The sequence below is a fragment of the Curcuma longa genome, chromosome 12 (genome assembly GCF_044706935.1).
Source record: "Curcuma longa cultivar G26 ecotype Majalengka, Jawa Barat chromosome 12, ITB_CL_G26_1.1, whole genome shotgun sequence".
Lineage (NCBI taxonomy): Eukaryota > Viridiplantae > Streptophyta > Magnoliopsida > Zingiberales > Zingiberaceae > Curcuma > Curcuma longa.
The window spans coordinates 2,621,503-2,639,869 of NC_133872.1; the positions used below are offsets into that span (position 1 = coordinate 2,621,503).

Sequence of the window (18,367 nt, forward strand, 5' to 3'; positions counted from 1 at the left end):
AAAAAGTCTCTTATTATTAATTAAAAAAAAAGTGGGTCTAACCCATATCTAGTAATTAGCTTGAAGTTATATATATATATATATATATATATATATATATATATATATATATATATATATAAAATCTAGGCTTTACACGATGAATTAAAACTACGCGTCTACGCGAGAAACTAGCAAAACAAGATTAGGAACAACTTACAACGATGAATCATAAAATAATTTATTTTGAAAAATCTGTGTCGCCCTTAATTCCTCGTCGATCAAGAACATAAAACATTCTTGGTCTGTCACACAACTGAAGGAATGAATACACAGTGTATATTACCCAACATACAACTCTGCACAGAGAATCTTCCGGTCCCAAACCAAACTTTTGGCAAAGATCCATCGCGAGATCAGCTGCCGAACAACAGTAGACGGTGGACTTGCTTAATCCTTCCTCTCACTATATATCGATCTCTGCGTAGGATATTCCCGACACTCATTCCTAGCTCGCTCGATCCATCGCAACGTGTTGAATCTTCAACTCCCGAGAAATTATTAATTCAACCATGGCGATCTCTCCTGTGAACAGTATTGATGGGGCACATCGCTCGACTCGATCACACACGCTGTTTCCTTCCTCTCTCTTTCTTTCTTTCTTTTCTTTTGTTTTTTTTTCTTTCTTTCGGCGATACACGTACGTCTCGAAGATATTATATATACATGCAGTGCAATAGAACAAGTTAACTAAGTACGCATGACTGTGGGAGGACGCTACTCGCTACTGTTTACCATGACAAAGATTCATCATAACAAAATCGTTTTTTGGATCTCGATAATGAAGTTTTAGATACGCATCTCATATAAAAGAATTTAAAATTTTAGACATGCATCTTTCATAATAAAAGAAAAAAAAAAACATCTCTCAGAATCTAAGATAGATCTACCAATGAACCAGTAGATCTTTCCTTCTTCTCTTTCAGAAAGGCAAACGAATTGAATCCTCCCAAATTCTTCTCTCCGAGTCAATTATCTTTCATCATGGGAGGTGGTGGCGATGCATAACCGAACCCGCCAACCGGCGGAAGAGATGCAGCAGGTTCCTGTTCCAATACAATCCTATGGGACGGCGATGGCGAAGCATGCGAATGCGCTGGAGAATTAGTCGAACGTCCTGAAGGTATTTCGTTCTTCTGCTCGCCGCAACTCGCTGAAAGTTCAATCGCCGCGAGAGCGCATTCCTCCTTTGTCCTCTGTTCTTCTTCTCCATCAATACAATTCAATCTGCCGTCAAACTCGACCTTCCCCGGCCGCTGACATTCCAGTTTGTCGCCGTTGAAGTAATTGGAAGAGTATGTGAAGTTATCGAGTTTCTTCAACTGGCATATGCCATGCGGCAGAGTCCCTGTCAATTTATTGTTTGCGACATTGAGTTGCTCCACGTTTTGCAACCCCTCGATCATCTTCTCCGGCAACGCTCCGGTGAACGAGTTCAAACTGAGGTCCAGCACCGCGACGTTGATGAGTGACCCGAGCTCCGGCGGCAAGCATCCACTGAAGCTGTTGTTGCCGATGACGATCTCATTCAAAGTTTGGTTCATATTTCCTACGCTTTTCGGGATGCTGCCTTCGAAGTTGTTGTTGGCTAACACCATCGCAGAGAGCTTCGAGTTACCTATGTTTTGGGGCAACGTACCGTTGAATCGGTTATTGTTGAGGAACAGAGCATCGAGATCCTTGTCGAAGAGCTCTGGCGGCAGCACCCCTTCGAAGTTATTGTACCGGAGGTCGAGGTACTTGAGATTCGGCAGCCGGAGCACCTCCTCCGGGAACGGCCCGTGTAAGCCGTTGTTGCTGAGGTCGAGCTCTCGGAGGTGCACCAACTTGGATAGATCCTGGGGATTTTGCCGTGGAACTTGTTGGAGTTGATGTGGATGAGAGCGACCTCGTGGAAGAGGCTGAGCTCCATGGGGAGGTGGCCTTCGAGGTCCGCTCTATTGAGGTCGATGCCAGCGACGGCGTGTCGGGTGGGGTCGTCGAGCGAGGGGGTGCAGACGATGCCGTTGTAGGAGCACACATCGTCGCCGACCCAATTGCCAGTGAAGTTGTGAGGGTCGGAGACGATGGCGGTCTTCCACGCGCGGAGGGCGGTGTGGGCCCGCCGAAGCAGGGGATTGGCGATATGACCCACGGCGGAGGGATTGGAGAGTTGGCCGACGTTGGAACCGGATGGGATGAGGGTGACAGTTGGATCATGGGCTTCAGGGAAGAATTCATTTAGATGGGAGGCATCATCATGTCTTTGGTGGGTGCCACATATCTTTGGATGGCGAGAGAGGGTTTTGGCGTGGTCTTCTGCGACGCCATGCGAGATGGTGGTGGAAGGAAGCAAGAAAATGAAAGGGGAGGAGAGGAAGAGGAAAAGGATGAAGGAATTCGGACGAGAGGAAGGAAACATCTTGTGGGATGGAAGGTGGAGGAGAAATGGAAAGAGAAGAAGGGGGAGAAGAAGGTGGATGGGGGTGAAGTCGATTTCTAAATGTAGGAAAGAATGGATGGATGTTCTGACACCTAGGGCAGTTAAGTTGGTTGGTTTCATTTTGGCAAGTTGCCCTGTGCAAGGCTAATTAGTCATGCGGTCTGATTAATCAAGGTGCTTCACTAAAAAGAAAATATTAACCGAATCAAAGTATACAACCAATAAATGACTAAGAAACTGATACCGAATTCGCAGCGACGGCTTTTATTGAGCAATGACTTCAGTGTCCTTAGATATGATTGAATTGATTACTCATTAATGAAAAAAAACATAATAGCATATTCGAAATATTTATACTCACATAGTATTCTAGATCGTACATTGATTGATTTATTTTTTTATTAGTCTCAACTCTTATTAAGTTGATAACTAGATATGTTATGTTATGTAATATAATAATAATTTGATGCCATACGTGAGACAATGTTTATGCTCGACATCAAAACCCATGATAACGTATTCATTCTAATGAAGATTCTGAGGTATAACATGCCTTTTGTAAGCATTATAAGCTCATTTTCTTTTCTGACCAGTGACCAGACAGATATATTTGCAGTAGACGATGGTGGCTGAATCAAAGGTGATTTGGGTGCAAAGATCACCACCTCACAGATTCATAATAGTTTCTCGAGTTCAAAAACATGACACTGGTTTTTTAGCAGTTTATGCACTGCACTGTACATTCCCGTACCCAAAAAGATGACAACCTTTTCATAAAATGAACAAATCCTAAAGGAGCCAAATCTACAGCATTTGCAGTTACCTCTTTCGCCTCTTCGATTCAGCCTACATAAATAGAACGGGAAAATGGATGAACATCTTCAACTTCATTACAATATCAAAGACAAGAAACTCAAATTTCCTAATCTGTTAACACCAAAAAGTGAAGAAATGGGGCAAAACGGCTGAAAATTGCACATGAAGGAAATTTCCATGGGCAGAATCAACAGATAGATGGAGCCTAGTACTACTAAACAAGTATTGAAGTTTGCCTAGTACTACACAGATTATCAATGAAATCCTGTATATATAATTATATAATCAGAGAGCATGTACTAATACCAATAGTTGTTTAGTCTATGGTAAGCAAACTAGACTCAGAGAACTTTCGGCCAAGAATATAGGGTTTGAATTCGTATAACGGTATTATTAGGAGGGCTCTATCCTTGCCGCTCCTAGCTCAAACAGGGATTACCTCTCATCCAATGTCTATCTAATTGACTATTAAGCAAAGGTTAGTGAGAGGGAACGACTCAGGCGATGACAACCTACAGACAGATGCTCAAGGTCTTCGAGCAACAATTCAAAGGTACCTGAGCTATGACCAGAGCGAGGCACTTGGCAATGTTATGCATGGTACACCTTATATGGTTGGCCTGCAATGGGGCCATTTTTGAGGGTTTGTCTTTTGATATGGAGCATTGAACATCTATTCAGATCTAGCAATTTGCCAGAGTTGATAAATGTTCAAGGCTCCAGTCAGTCACTGTATACAGCTTTTGTTGAGTAATACAGCATTTACTTATCAAAAAAAGGTTAGTGAGATCACCTTTGTCTCAGAATCCAGTGAAGCTGAAAACCCATTCATAGATCTTTTAACATCGTTTTGAGAGCCACAGCCCGAGCACAGAAAATAATCTAACTTTTTCGCCTGCTCAATTGTCATGCCCATGCAAGATGGGTGGAACCTGTCCATATAATCAGCTTTTAACATGTCAGCCACACAAATTAACCAATTTTGCTTAAAGGGGGCAGGTGATACAAAGAGTATTTGAATACACTTGAGAACAATAAAGAAGCAAACAAAGATACACTTTGCACATGTTGGAAAGAATTGTGATGTTTTGATTGGTCTCTTGATTATACAGAAATAGTGCTATCAGTGCCAACTAAGATGGAAGCCTATGGTTAGTAGTTAAAAGCATCAGCTGTGGATATTGTGCACTATAATCAGAGATTATGATAAACCAAACAGCAAAAAATAAAGGCAAGAACATGTTGCATCATTATAGGTCGATCACCATATGTCAGGCTAGTACCATGAAGCATCCATGCATATGCTCTTGACCAAAGGTAACATGAAGACGAGGAATTCCACTTGAGGGAAGGTGTAATCAGATGGTTTTAATAGAATTTTTCTAAAACTTATCCCTAAGATATGAATGTTTATCATCTAGATAATTTTTTCAGACAAGTACTGTAACCCAACACAAAATTTCATACAGGAAGCTAAAATCACAGAGTGTGCAAGAGCATTTTTGTCACAATACAGAAATGCAAAACTCGTCACACTTACAAGGAGAAAGTAACAGTTGAACTAATAATGGACAGAATTGACTAGGGAGATATCTGATAAACCACGATCCAAACCAAATCATAAACAAGAATCTATTTTGAAGTTCATATTTTCAGGATGACATATTGCCTAGACAGATATGTGGAGCACCTGTAAGTAAATATAACTGACAAATAAAGTAATTTCAAACCTAATTTAAACAGAAAAAAATGAAATCAACATTTCAACATTGGTTTCATCATTAGCAACTAAATGAAAATCCTTGATATAATTTGCATAAGTGACACAGCTTCAGATGTGAATCTAAAAATGGATAGGTAAAACTGTAAAATGAGACCATTATAAGTTCCATACATAAAAAAAGAAAACATAAAACAATATATATTAATCAACCTAAGTTGGATTAAGCTTTCAAGTGATTCAGGCTGAAGATTGTTTGATGAAACTAGTCAATAATGACCTCATATGGTGGCTAGCATGTTAGTTGATCATTATACTCTATGAAGCCACATCCAATATGCAAATATCATCGCTAAGTAATTGGAGTGCATACTGAACTGATCCCCTCACCATATATGATGGCCAGTATGCAGTATGCAATATGCAATGTAGTGCCTCACTACAAAGTGCGTATATGATACATCTATGCGGCCACATAGTAAAACAGTGAACAAAATTGAACCACAAAAATATAAACAAAAGGAAAAGATAGAAGTTGAAGATCAGGTAAAAAGGGCATGATGTAACATAATATTAGGGGATTTTTTTTACATTGTGTTGCATATAAGAGGAACCACACCAGTTAAATATATCCAAAAAAGTAACTATATGTTGATACAATAAATGCAACTTACAGACAAATCTGAAACAGCACCAATGCTTCTCAGATCATCTCTTTTATGTCAAATATTAAATCAAGAAACAAGAAATATTGAGGAGACACATCCGTAGGAATTCAATATGATAGAGAAACCTTGACTCTTTTAACATCGTAATGGCTATTAAAACTGGCCTAGGTAGATACCAATCTGATTGATCCCACACCAATTCTATACCATCACAAAGACTCGTCAGTCTATCTCATTAAACTTTCACAAAGTTACCACGATCATCTTAAATGATGGCCATTGAATTGAACTACGACCAGTTGCATGGGCTGTGGAGTACACTAAATATGTACCTGTTATGTTTGTAACAGGAAAAAAATCCTAATCACATTCTCAGCAGATAAATAAACCTCTAGCGTCAAGTCTGATCCAAAATACTAAAAACATGGCTGGTAACCCATGCTACTTCACATTATCAAAAATGGTCAAATGGAGGACCTCAGAACTGTTATACATGGACCAATTGAAATATTAGATTATTCGTCTCAGGTGACAGAGTACTGCACTATTTCAGAAACAAAATATAAAGCATCTCGTTTGTCAATTTGTCTCTTTTCTGTTTCAATAAAATGAATCTTCACTGCTTTGAAAAATAAGATTAATAAACAGCTGTTAAAGAAGAAGAACTGAGAAGATGTTGTTGTTGCTACTGTTATTGTTTTTTGAGCTAAGTACATGCCTATTGTAGAAGGAGCTTACCTTGACCAAATAAATCTCAAAGGCTAAGCCTCCTTTTTCCTCAAAAGTATAACAGACAAATTACCCAGGCTAAAGAAACAGAGACAACAAGACAAGTTATAACCAAAATTCAAAGAATTGTATGACATCAGCAAGCAGATGAGTCATGGCATTGTGACTACCAAATCCTTCCATGTGCATTTGAGGTATATTGGAGCATTTGGCCCTTTTATATCAATATTTTGAACTAAAATGGATGTATATTATAACTTTTATAGTCAATGAGAAATTAATCATCATAAAAATTCATAATAAGAGATATATAGTACTTGAGTTATCACTAAGACAATGAGTTTTAAAGATTCAAAATACCAAGATCACCATCAGGCTTATTAGAAATACCAGCTAGGCCACTAAAGGAAGCAAATATGCTTATGTGGTACTGTCAAACATACTATGATCTTTTTAAACATTACTACAAAAGACTCTACTCCACTAAGGCATGCAACAATTAAATGGAATTTCCTGGAAAGGAAATTGTAGCTACCCCCTGCCAATATTAAAAAATCATTCATATAGCATGCTCATTTTATGTAGTATGCAATTATAAAATATAGTAAGGAGACATTTTTGGTGTGGTTTCATTGAGAAAAGAAAGGATGATGCAAATTTTAATGTATTTCGTCACAGGAGATGTGTGCAATTTACATATCTGTAGCATATGCAATTACTCGGTAAGTGGCAATTTTCTACCTAAACACAATTAAGATCATACATAGCTTCCATGCTGCAAATTAAATGCTAGAGTAGAATAAATCAATATACTGAATGAAACATTAGTCATCCACCAAAAAAAGGAAGGAAACATTTGTCATTTATGCAATGTTATTTAGTTGTGTAATTGACTGATGAGCACAATGGATAGTTTGGATAAGGAAAACTTCAGTTCAAAAAAAGAGAATGGTGATATAAAAAACAAAATATTAACCACAGCACTTTCCTAAAAGCCTAAACTTCAAGAATCAACTTGTCTAAAAGTTTAAGTATAATAGTTATATAGAAATGAATTCATCACTTGATATGTAGAACTACATCGCTGTAAACACAGACTAAGAAAATAAACATCTAATATACTCAGCTGAAGTTGCATGAGGACTTCCATAACCAGACAATGAGTTCAAGCAAGCTGGGTGCAGTAGAGGAAAAACAATAACGAGTCTGAAAGAAGAGGTAAAAGTTTCTTACCAGTCCTTGCACCCCTCACACTGAACCATAAGATCGTCAGGGTTGTAAGGCATCTCACACTTGCAATACCTGAAACGCAAGAAAATACTCGACCCGTGGGCATACAATCCAATAATAATAATAGTAATAATAATAATGTAGTCAATTAATCAATGCCCTACACAGCGACTCGGTCAGGGGTGAAGGCACCGGTGGCAGCTTTGTACTCGAAGCGGCAGAAGTAGTCCTCTGTGCCAACATTCTCCAGCTTGGTGTAGTTCTTGAAGGTGTGAACTACGCACCTCCCCTCAATCGTGTGCGCACTCTGCACATCGTAATGGTCGGAGAGGAACAACTCCTTGGCGCCGTGGAACTGCCGGCGACCGCCAATGGACTCCTCAGGGCGGTAGTACCACCGCACATGCACCCGCACGTTGTTGCGGTGGTCCGCCTCGACCTTCTCCACCCGCGCAACGTAGGGAGGCTTCTCCGACTCCGCCGGCCGCATCAGCACGCAATCCCCAACTGGTACAGAAATAGAAACAGAGGAAAACAGTGAGAAGCCAAAACAAACAAACGGAGAAGAAGGCACGAATCTGAAGAAATACCTTTGACAATCTTGTTGGAGCCTTTAATGGTGTAAGAATCGAGGTCTTTCTTGCCGGGCTTCGTCTTGGCCATCAGCTGAAACTCGTGGAACGCGCGATACAGAAATCTAACGATCAAAGAACCTCTTTCGTTGGCCTCGACGGTGTGAAGCTCCGAGAGAGGGCAGAGGGATTGGAACCCTAGAGAAGTGGAGAGAGAGAGAGGAGGGTAGCTAGGTAGAGAGAGAAAACAAAGGGAGGAGACGAGCGAAGAGAGCGCGTGTCGACTCAGATTCCGACAGGAAGTGGCGGAAGTGACCAAGAAATAGTAAACAGGCTGAGGCCGCCAGGAAATGGATAGCGGATCGGATCTTGTCGGACTCGCGGCCGATCCAGCCCAGTACAACATAATAATTGGACTCGTCCGGCCGCTAGGTGACTATTTACCCAAAAACACCTCTAGTAATTTAATTTTAACCAAAAAAACTCCCTTTTCGTTTTTTTTAATTTAAAAATTAGCTTGTAAATATTCAGGGTGGTAATTTTGCAATGTTACTCATATAATGGAAAATAATGTGAGGATGTGGTCGACATTGGGCTCGAATCAATGATGACTAACTGGAACATAATTTGCCAACCTTTGGCTATACAGACAAAAAGTCTCACACATTAATTAGCAAGTTCATGATACTATTAGTGGCAATAATGCTACAGTTTAAGAATGAGACACATTTTTAATGGATCGACTGCAAAGTATTGACCACAAACAAAAGTGCTCATTTAAGCTGCTGACGCAACAGTGTTGTTATCTCAACGCCCACTGATAATTAGGGATTAGTGCAATAATGGTTTTGTGTGGGCCAGGCAGGCTCGAACAGCAAGAAGCTAAATTGGTTCCAGTCACAATGTGGGGTCCACGCATCCCATGTGACAACTTCCCACAGCCCATGTGGCATTATTTGCCTTCCCAAGCCACCGAATTATTGATTTGCAAAACAACTATAAAGGATTATTTAATAATCTTCTCATTATAGATAGAGGATAGTAAATAAGACAAAAAGTAAAAAAAAAACATCTTCTTATTTTTAAATCATAGAAGAGGCAACTTTACTTTTTTTTTAATTTCCCATATTCTCATTATTTTATGAAGTATATTTATTCCAATATTCTTCGATATTCTTCAAGCTCATTAAATTTATATTGTGATGGAAAACGTCAATCGAGGCAAACTAGATTCATGCATCTCGTGCAGCCGCTGTCTATTTTTTTTGTCAGTGATAAATCATACGCATCACATGCCGTGTTTTTTTTACTATTATATATATATATATATATACACGAATTTGCTACGCTGCGGCCTGTATCGCGTTCCGTGCGCACTCCTCTGACCCCTCGCCACTGTCGCCGCTAGCTGCCGCTTCGCCGTCCGGCCACCGTCGGCCGCCACCCCGGGCAAGATGGAAGTGCGACTCACGGGCGCACCACCTGGCACCGGATTCTGACCGGATAGTAGTCGGAATCCGACGAATTCGGCCGAAAAATCGACTGCCAGTGCCGAGCGACCGATTCCGACCGAATCGCGCCGGAATCCGATCAAATTCCGGTCGGAGACCGATCGAGGAAGGACCGCCGACCGGGATTCCGATCGGAATCCGTCGCTAGGCTATGCACCGACGAGGTGCGCGTCCATCGGGCGTGATGCGGCGGTCGGACGGCGATGCGACAACGACTGGAATAGGGCTGGGTCGGGTGGGAGCGCACAGAAACGTATGAGGCAGAGCGCAGGGCTGGGCCTTGTACGCTCTCGTGTGCACAAGAGCAACGCTGGGCCACCTGCTAGCGGTCCTTCCTCGGCCGATCTCCGGCTGGAATTTGATCGGATTTCGGTCGCTCGGCACTAGCAGCCGATTTCCGGCTGAATTCGTCGGATTCCGACCACTATTCGGTCGGAATCCGATGCCAGGCGGTGCGCCCGTGAGTCGCGCTTCCATCTTGCCCAGGGCGGCGGCCGACGGTGACCAAACGGCGAAGCGGCAGTGGCGAAGGGTCGGAGGAGTGCGCACGGGTCGCGCATGATATGGGCCGCAGCGTAGTAAATTCATATATATATATGTTGAAATAGACAAAAGATTAATTATTTATGGCAACTAAATATATATTTAACCTCGTATAGCTAATATATGGCCTAAACTAAACTTAATGATCCAATACGTAATTATAATATTGCCTTCTTCACAAGTGTAGATGGCACATATATACATATGCTCATACATACTTCATTATATGGCCCAAATCCAAATGAAATATCATTTAAGAACAAGGTTGAGGAAGTCTGGAAAAATCAAAACTATATGGTAACTAATACACCAAAGATACAAGTATATATATATATATATATTATAATACGCATTGAATATTGTATAATAATACTGTCCCACAAATATTCCATGCATGCAGATTGCAGAATTTAGTTGACACAGCGGCGACGGGTGTTTTGGAATCATCAGTGCCTCCAAGAGTGAAACAACGACGCGCACATGATCATCTCGCATGCGATAACAAATTAACGTGTTATATGAACAAATTAATTAATGTATTATAGCGAAATTTATAACAGACGATAGCTAGAAGCGTAGTTTTATAATCAGCTAGTGAATATTCTTGACGACTTGGTAGTTAGCTATTTTTGTAATTTAATTAATTGCCAAAAAAATAATTATTTAGTTTAATAACTAATTTTAGTATTCAATTCTTAAGGGCGGGTTAGTTGAGCAAGAAGTTATATATACTTCATGTGCAATTTAATATTCGATTTTTAAATGTTTTCTTTTTATTTTTTTTCTTTTAATTTTATGTGAGGAAATGAGTTCAATTCGATTCATCTGTCAGTTCAGTTTACCTCACTCGGCGGGCAGCCGCAGCAGCTGCGTCCTGCTCTCACGCGCTCACATGCCGGGAGACATTGTCAGTGCTGTTTCATGAAGCAGACAATTTTCCTTTTCTTTTGAATTTACTTAGTAGATAAAATTTGAAAAATCTCGATTAAAAACTTTCCAGTCACATGCCTTGCACATGCATCAATGTGGACTCCATTAAGTTCAATTGACAAGGCTTCGGAGGAAAATATTATTAAAAAAAATGTATAATTGATTAGAACCAGTGAGAAGTGAGAAATGCTGCTCTATAAATTCACTCTTTTAATCTGCCAACCACCACACCCCTCTTTTTCTGGTAGTTGATCTCTCTCTCTCTCTCTCTCTCTCTCTCTCTCTCTCTCCATCCCCGCACCAAAACCTCCTTCGTACCCTTTTCTTCCACTTGCAGAACAATCCTCTTCCTTCTTACTCCATCATCCATGGCTGTGGTGGTTGCAATGCGATCCGACTTGAAGGTTTAGTCGCGTGTTTAGTCTTTATTGGGACGTTGGCAGTCCTTTTTGCATGCCGAGAATGGCTTCCAGAGTTCAGCAGCAGCCAGCCAGCAGCAATGAGGAGGGCGTGCGGCAGCGCGTGAACCGATGCATGATGAAGCTGTCGGACCGCGACACCGAGGCGATGGCCGCGTCGGAGCTCGACGCCATCGCCAGGGGGCTTACGGACGACGCCTTCCCCCCTTTCCTCTCTGCTATCGCCGATGCGCGGCCGACCGACAAGACGCCGCTCCGACGCCACTCGCTCCGGCTCCTCTCGCTCCTCTCTCATTCCCACCCGGCCTCCGCAGTCGCCCCCCATCTCCCCCGCATGCTCGCGACTGCCCTCCGCCGGCTGCGTGATCCGGACTCCTCCGTGCGCGGCGCTTGCGTGGAAGCATTGCGCTCCATGGCCGCCGCGCACCCGCCGGCCCTTGCCTCCGTCCTCCTCCGTCCGTTGTCCGAGGCCCTCCTGCACGAGCAAGACCAGTGCGCGCAGACCTCTGCCGCGCTCTCCCTCGCCGCTGCCGTCGATGCCGCCACGGCGTCCGAGCTGGACCCCGATCTCGCCCACCACCTCCAGCGCCTCCTCCCGCGCCTCGTGAAGCTCCTCCGTAGCAACGCGTTCAAGGCGAAGGCTGCACTGCTCTCGCTCCTGGGCAGTGTCTCCGGCGCCGGTGGGGCTGCGACTGCTCAGCTTGTCGCCCTGCTCATCCCCTGCCTCGTGGAGTCCCTCGCAAGCGAAGACTGGGCTACGAGGAAGGCTGCCGCCGAGTCTCTCTCCCTTCTTGCCCTCAAAGAGAAGGAATTGTTGACTGGATTTAGGTCCTCCTGCATCTCTTCTTTTGAATCGAGGAGGTTCGACAAGGTCTGACTTGAACAGGATTAGTGTTATATTTGAAACCCTTTACCTCTTTATTTTCAATGAGTTTTACTCTTCGATTCTTGAAATAATGTAGGTGAAGATTGTGAGGGATTCCATGAATCGGATGTTGGATGTGTGGAAGGACATTCCTGAGGTTCCCGAAAGCGAAATCAAACCTCAGTCGCAGCAGGCGAATTCTGCCACCAGAGGTGATGAATCTACTCTCTTCCTCCATCGATATTCCTCAAGGGGTTTCAGAATTAGGTTAAGACATTTGGCATTTACCTTCATTTTCTATTTGACAGAGGCAATGGGGGATGTGCGATTCCCATCACCTGCAGCCGCCTCTTCGATTCAATCAGCAAAAAACGTTTCTTCAAGCAGATCACCTCCACCCGCTGCGTCACCCATCCCTACGTCCCGAACCAATGTTCCCTCAATTAGGAACAAGAAATTGTCCCCACCTTTGTTCCGCAAAGCTGAACAGAGGCCTTCTAATCGGAGAGTAGAAATCTCTGTCTCTGTTTCTCCTGGAGAAGTTGTCGATCACAAAAAGTTCTCAAAATATCGGGAGCAAGAACCAAAAGGCAATGTCAAGTCCAGATTAGAAGCACGCCGAGCGCTGTTTGAAGGAAACTCAGAACTCAAAGGGAATAAGTTAGCATCGCATGTTGTTCCTTTCCAGGAGACTGCCCAATTGGAACAAACCATGGGAGCTAACATCAAAGAAGATGATCTAAATGCTGGACACAAGGTTGGCAATCTGTCTACTATAAGGATGCAGTTGGTGCAAATTGAGAACCAGCAGTCCAATCTATTAGAGCTTCTCCAGGTATAATTACTTTCAGATGCAAAGCTGCTTTGTTTAGGGTGTCTCCTTATACTTGTTAATTGAATGTGGTTGTCCTAGAATACTGTATCCTCTCTTTATTTGTTTATCTTTCATGATTATGTTATAATTTTGCTCTAACATTTTGTATGTTTAACTTGTTGACATCTTCTTGATATTTAAGTACTTAGATGGGCAAATTCTTGATACTTAAGTATATTTTAAGAAACTTTGTTTGATTATGCCGGACTAAGAGCTGGAGTTTTATTCACTCTTTGCTCTTCCTAGTCCCACAAGAGTATTCTGATTTTACTTTTAAAACTACTACACATATATTTCTCTACACTTCTATTATTTTGATAATGTTTGCTTATAATTTAGTGTCCATCTTTGATTTCAGTGCTGCTATACTAGTTGTCTGATATCTTGTTCCTTTAAAGTTGAGTCTTGACAAAGTGTTCTAATTCGAGAAACTAACTAATGTTCTAATTTGTATTCTCTTTAGAGATTCATTGGAAACTCACAAAATGTGCTTCATTCATTGGAGACAAGAGTTCATGGCCTTGAGCTCACATTGGATGAGATCTCCTGCAATTTAGCATTATCTTCTTTGAGGATGGCACATGATGATCCTACTTCAAACACATGCTGCAGATTACCTGGTTCAGAATTCCTAAGTACTAAATTTTGGAGGAAGACTGAAGGCAGAAACTCCACTAGATTATCTGTTTCAGAACAACAAAATTCCAACGGCAGAGAAACTAGGAATTCCTATAAATTGGATAAGTGGAGGGTTGGAGTCCAGGGCGGGCTTGTTTTCAATCCCTTGGCAGAGATTAACTCTCAGTCATCCAATCAAGTAGTCGGATCAGAATCCTAAAATGATATGGTATACGTTAGCTATCTGCATTGCAATTTGATAATTTTGCATGCGTGTCTTTTGAATGAACACTGAAGCATCAGTCTTCCTTAATGCTTAATTTCTATTACTGATCTCTTTTGCTTTCTTCTGTCTATTCAGAAGTTAATACGGAGAGATGTTTAAATCCCTACTCGCTGTTCTGGTTCGGGATATCCGAAGACAACATAATGCAAAGCTCCGATATATATTTTGCTGAACATTTTGTGTTCTTTGTTTGGTCAATCCTTCTTGCGACAACCACCAATGTGTCAGCACTTCTTGAAGACCTTAAAATCAAAATTCCATGAGGTATTGTACATACAGCAAACTATGAGTATGGTATTGTTGGTGTGGTTCTGGAAAATCATGTAAGGTTTTTTTTTTTAATGTGAAATGAAGAGTGAGATGTAATCCGTTATTCTTGCATGCTAAATAGTTTGGATGATGGGCAATAAAGCACCAGGGGAGTCTTCTCCCCCATGCTTGCTCACCAGGCCTTAAATGCCTTTGGAACTTTTCCCTCGTATCAAAGGTTTTTTTTTCTTTTTTCTTTCATTTTTTTTCGAAATTGATTTTTTCCCGGCAGAAATCCAAATTTGTTCATGATTTATTGAACCTTTTTTTTCTAATTAGATTTGAAGTTTGGCAGGTATTTTATTTTTCCCTTTTTTTCATAAATCAACTAGAGTTAAATATTATTAACTGGTTCAAAATTGGCAGGTATTTTATTTTATTTTTGATTAATCCGAATTTAACAAATGTCTTATAGATTTTTCCAAATAAGAATAACCTTGATAATTAACCTATGTATTCGAATCGGCGGTTGCCATTAATCATCTAGTAATCCGGCAAAATATAACTAAATGCGAAAAAGGCTAACTGCTCCCTCCCATCTTTTATAAAACGGGGCACAGGAAGAAGCTTTTTTATCATCGCTCTGAATCCTCATCTTCTCCGGCGATCTATTTCCAACTCTTTCGAGCAGAATTTCTCGTCCTTGATATTGTCAAGTAAAGAATTAATGTCGTCCTCTTCCATGATCTCCAGCGTAATAGCGATCGTGACGTTTAGCTTGGCGTTATGCACAATCACCAGTATTTTCCGACTAAAGGGACTTAGCTTTGACTCAGACATGACTCGGATTGACTTAATTTGAGTTCAACTAACTTGACCCCGAGTTCGACCAAGTGTATATATATATATATATATATATATATATATATATATATATATATATATATATATATATATATATATATATATATCGGATCGGATATATTGGATAACATTTGTGAGCATCATAGTCAGCATCAAGTGTATTTTTTATTTTTTTATTTTCATTTTCTTTAAATTCAACATTAAATCTTACATTTGATGCTCACGAATAGTGCTAAACGCATCAAAATTATATATATGTATTATATATATACCTAAATTCTTTTATTTTTAGTATAATTTTTTTTAATGCAAACATTAATTAATAAATATCATATAATTGTGTGAATTGAGAAGATTTGTGCTAAAAATGAATTAATTTTAAATTTCTCAGACGAATTCTAATAATCATATAAAAAACTCTCGCGCTTTTAGTATTGATAAATTATTCAATTTCTTGTTTTTTAAAATTTAAAGTCCAATTGGCTAAATTTTTTTTAGTACTTTTGATTTGTTTGCTTGACATAGTAATGTCCAATTCAAACTCAAATCTACTCAAGTACTCAACTATTCAATTCTTCTGCAAGTCTGCTCCAGTTGTGCAATTCAACTCTTAGTACCGTAATAAGCTGACAAATCAAACTCAATTCAAAATCCAAATCATTAATTCATCCGGTTGTGCAATTCAATTGTCCCCGATTTCCCTTACTATTTTAGAGCCAAAAATTCAGAAAACCTAAGATTATATAGTGGGTTATGGGATAATTTGTTTTTTTTAAAAAATTTTTCATTAAATTGGGCAGTACTGTTAAATTTTGGATGATTAGTTGAACTGGCTCAAAATTGGCAGGTATTTTATTTCGATTAGTTCGATTTTTAGGAATTGTCTTATATATTTTTTTCCAAATAAATTTAATGTATTGTAATCGACAGTTGCGATTAATCCTCTTAATTAATTTTATAAATTTTGATTGCGGGGTATCCATGAAATATAACGGACCGCGAAAAAGGCTAACTACTGCTCCCTCCCATCTTTTTATAAAACGGGGCACAGGAAGCAGCTTTTTTATCATTGCTCTGAATCCTCATCTTCTCCAACAATCTCTTTCCAACTCTTTCGAGCAGAATTTCTCGTCCTTGATATTGTCAAGTAAATTAAGAATGTCGTCCTCTTCCATGATCTCCAGCGTAATAGCGATCGTGACGTTTAGCTTGGCGTTATGCACAATCACCGGTATTTTCCGCATCCTCTTTTCGTATTTGTTACCGGTCCTCTTGGAGGAGATTGCTGAAAGCTGTGGCGACTGCGAGACGGGGGCGGCGATCATTGGAGCAGTTCTAGTGATTCCGTTCGTTGTGTGCATGTCGCTGGTAATTGTAGCTGCTGCTGTTCTGCTGAGCTTTACAGATTACGACTCTGACTCTGATTCTGAAACGGTCTCCCTCGTCGTGGCGCTTCCCGAAGACGAGGACACGATAACTATAGTTATAGAATAGAATGAAACTTTAATCCATTGTTTTTGTACGTAGGTTTTAACAATGAGTGTACAGATTTATCCTGCTTAATATATTGTTTCCTTCTTAATTACATATTAATTGGTATTAGAAGACTTCTTAATTTTATCCCCAACTAAACTAATCGAAGTGCCTGTCATATCAATTGTGATTACCTGCCAGGTTATTTAAATTGAAATCGTACCTTCCATGTCTACCAAATCGTAGTGAAATGAATGCTGCTTCTACTCTGTCAAATTTTTAGCTCGATTACAGGGTTTTTTTTAGTGCACTTGAATGCAAGGCAATATTTATGGTTTTAAACGTGTGGGTTGTTTGATTTCTATGTCACTCTAACAATTTTATGATTATCTATGAGGAGATAAATTGTTTACACAATGGAGAAATGATGATCGAGATTTGATCCTTATTTACTTCAACAAATCTCTATCCCGTCGTAACCAACTGAAAGCAAGTTATTTGATTTCTATGTTATAAAACACGATGATGAACCGATGAAACACTCAACCATGATCATAAGCAGAAGAAAAAAATGTTTCTTATTATCCTGGCACTCCTTTTTTTTTAAATGTCAAAATAATCCCTTAACATATTCTTCACATTGAAAATATCATTATTCTAATTTTGTTAAAATCAAATTTAATATTTAGTATTTAAGATGTTTAAGATTAATTACTACTATAATGTGTAATAACTATGGTGTGGATGATACTAAATTATATGGAGTAATTAAATTAGTTTAATATTTCTTTTAGTTCTACATCAAACATTGTTATATTAAAACAATACTAAATTAATTAAATTAGTTTAATATTTCTTTTAAAATGAAACATTGTTAAACTTGTCAAAATTTGTTAAACTAGATCAAAATTGCTTTAAGTAGTGTAGTAGTTATGAGATAATAGTGTCTTGGTAAAGTAATTTTGACAATGATTTTAATTAAATTTAAATAATTTTAATTAAATTGATAAAGAATATATGAATATAATAGTTTTTTATATGTAATAATTTTAATTAATTTAGGTCGATTTACTTTAACATGATGATGTAGATAGATTGTAGTTGTTGTATTTTATAGCAATTAAATTATTAAAATAAGTGTATTTTTAAATAAAAAAATACGTTGAGGGTTGTTTTGATGTTTTATAAAAAAAGGAGGCGCCCTGGCCTTTGTACTTTTGTAGAACGAGCTCTATTTTTTATCCAAATATATTATGATGGGAAATTTAATTAAAATTCCTTAAAAATATATTTGAAAAAATTAATATTAATTTGGAAAAAGAATATTGATATTTTTTATTTTATTGACCATTTTAAAAAACCATTAAAATTTAAAACGCTAATTAAAAATTACCAGCCACTTAATTTTTGAACTTTTTTTTCAAAATATAATTATTAATTTATATCCGTATTAATTTACTTGCATATTCATATTATTTAATCCACAAATAAATTTTTAAATATTTAACTTTATTAGTAATTCATTAATATTCATCTAAG

At 39.2% G+C, this 18,367-nt stretch overlaps 2 protein-coding genes and 1 pseudogene across 2 annotated transcripts; 1 reads left to right on the top strand and 2 right to left on the bottom strand.

The window, feature by feature from the left end:
• Nucleotides 1–1,007: 1,007 nt before the first annotated feature.
• On the bottom strand, nt 1,008–2,440 carry LOC141843440 (leucine-rich repeat extensin-like protein 7; annotated as a pseudogene).
• A 675-nt stretch (nt 2,441–3,115) lies between these two features.
• LOC141843186 (chromatin remodeling protein EBS-like) lies at nt 3,116–8,399 on the bottom strand. Its single transcript, XM_074731227.1, has 5 exons — nt 8,215–8,399; nt 7,789–8,131; nt 7,628–7,696; nt 4,071–4,209; nt 3,116–3,307 (listed from the first exon to the last, which is right to left on the bottom strand). The coding sequence occupies exons 1-5, from the start codon at nt 8,285–8,287 to the stop codon at nt 3,281–3,283; spliced, it is 651 nt and encodes a 216-aa protein (XP_074587328.1). The 5' UTR covers nt 8,288–8,399; the 3' UTR covers nt 3,116–3,280.
• A 3,234-nt stretch (nt 8,400–11,633) lies between these two features.
• Nucleotides 11,634–14,628, top strand: LOC141843678 (TORTIFOLIA1-like protein 3). Its single transcript, XM_074731731.1, has 5 exons — nt 11,634–12,470; nt 12,562–12,676; nt 12,773–13,299; nt 13,802–14,185; nt 14,318–14,628. The coding sequence occupies exons 1-4, from the start codon at nt 11,634–11,636 to the stop codon at nt 14,174–14,176; spliced, it is 1,854 nt and encodes a 617-aa protein (XP_074587832.1). The 3' UTR covers nt 14,177–14,185; nt 14,318–14,628.
• Nucleotides 14,629–18,367: the final 3,739 nt, after the last annotated feature.

What these genes read in the sequence shown, in the direction of transcription:
- LOC141843186 (XM_074731227.1), bottom strand. Translation starts at nt 8,287, where the DNA reads ATGGCCAAGACGAAGCCCGGCAAGAAAGACCTCGATTCTTACACCATT. An exon ending in CTCCAACAAGATTGTCAAAG is followed by an intron (nt 8,132 to 8,214) that starts GTATTTCTTCAG and finishes TTTCTGTACCAG; the next exon opens with TTGGGGATTGCGTGCTGATG. An exon ending in TGTGAGGGGTGCAAGGACTG is followed by an intron (nt 4,210 to 7,627) that starts GTAAGAAACTTT and finishes TTATATGGACAG; the next exon opens with GTTCCACCCATCTTGCATGG.
- LOC141843678 (XM_074731731.1), top strand. Translation starts at nt 11,634, where the DNA reads ATGCCGAGAATGGCTTCCAGAGTTCAGCAGCAGCCAGCCAGCAGCAAT. An exon ending in GGCGAATTCTGCCACCAGAG is followed by an intron (nt 12,677 to 12,772) that starts GTGATGAATCTA and finishes TCTATTTGACAG; the next exon opens with AGGCAATGGGGGATGTGCGA. An exon ending in ATCTATTAGAGCTTCTCCAG is followed by an intron (nt 13,300 to 13,801) that starts GTATAATTACTT and finishes TATTCTCTTTAG; the next exon opens with AGATTCATTGGAAACTCACA.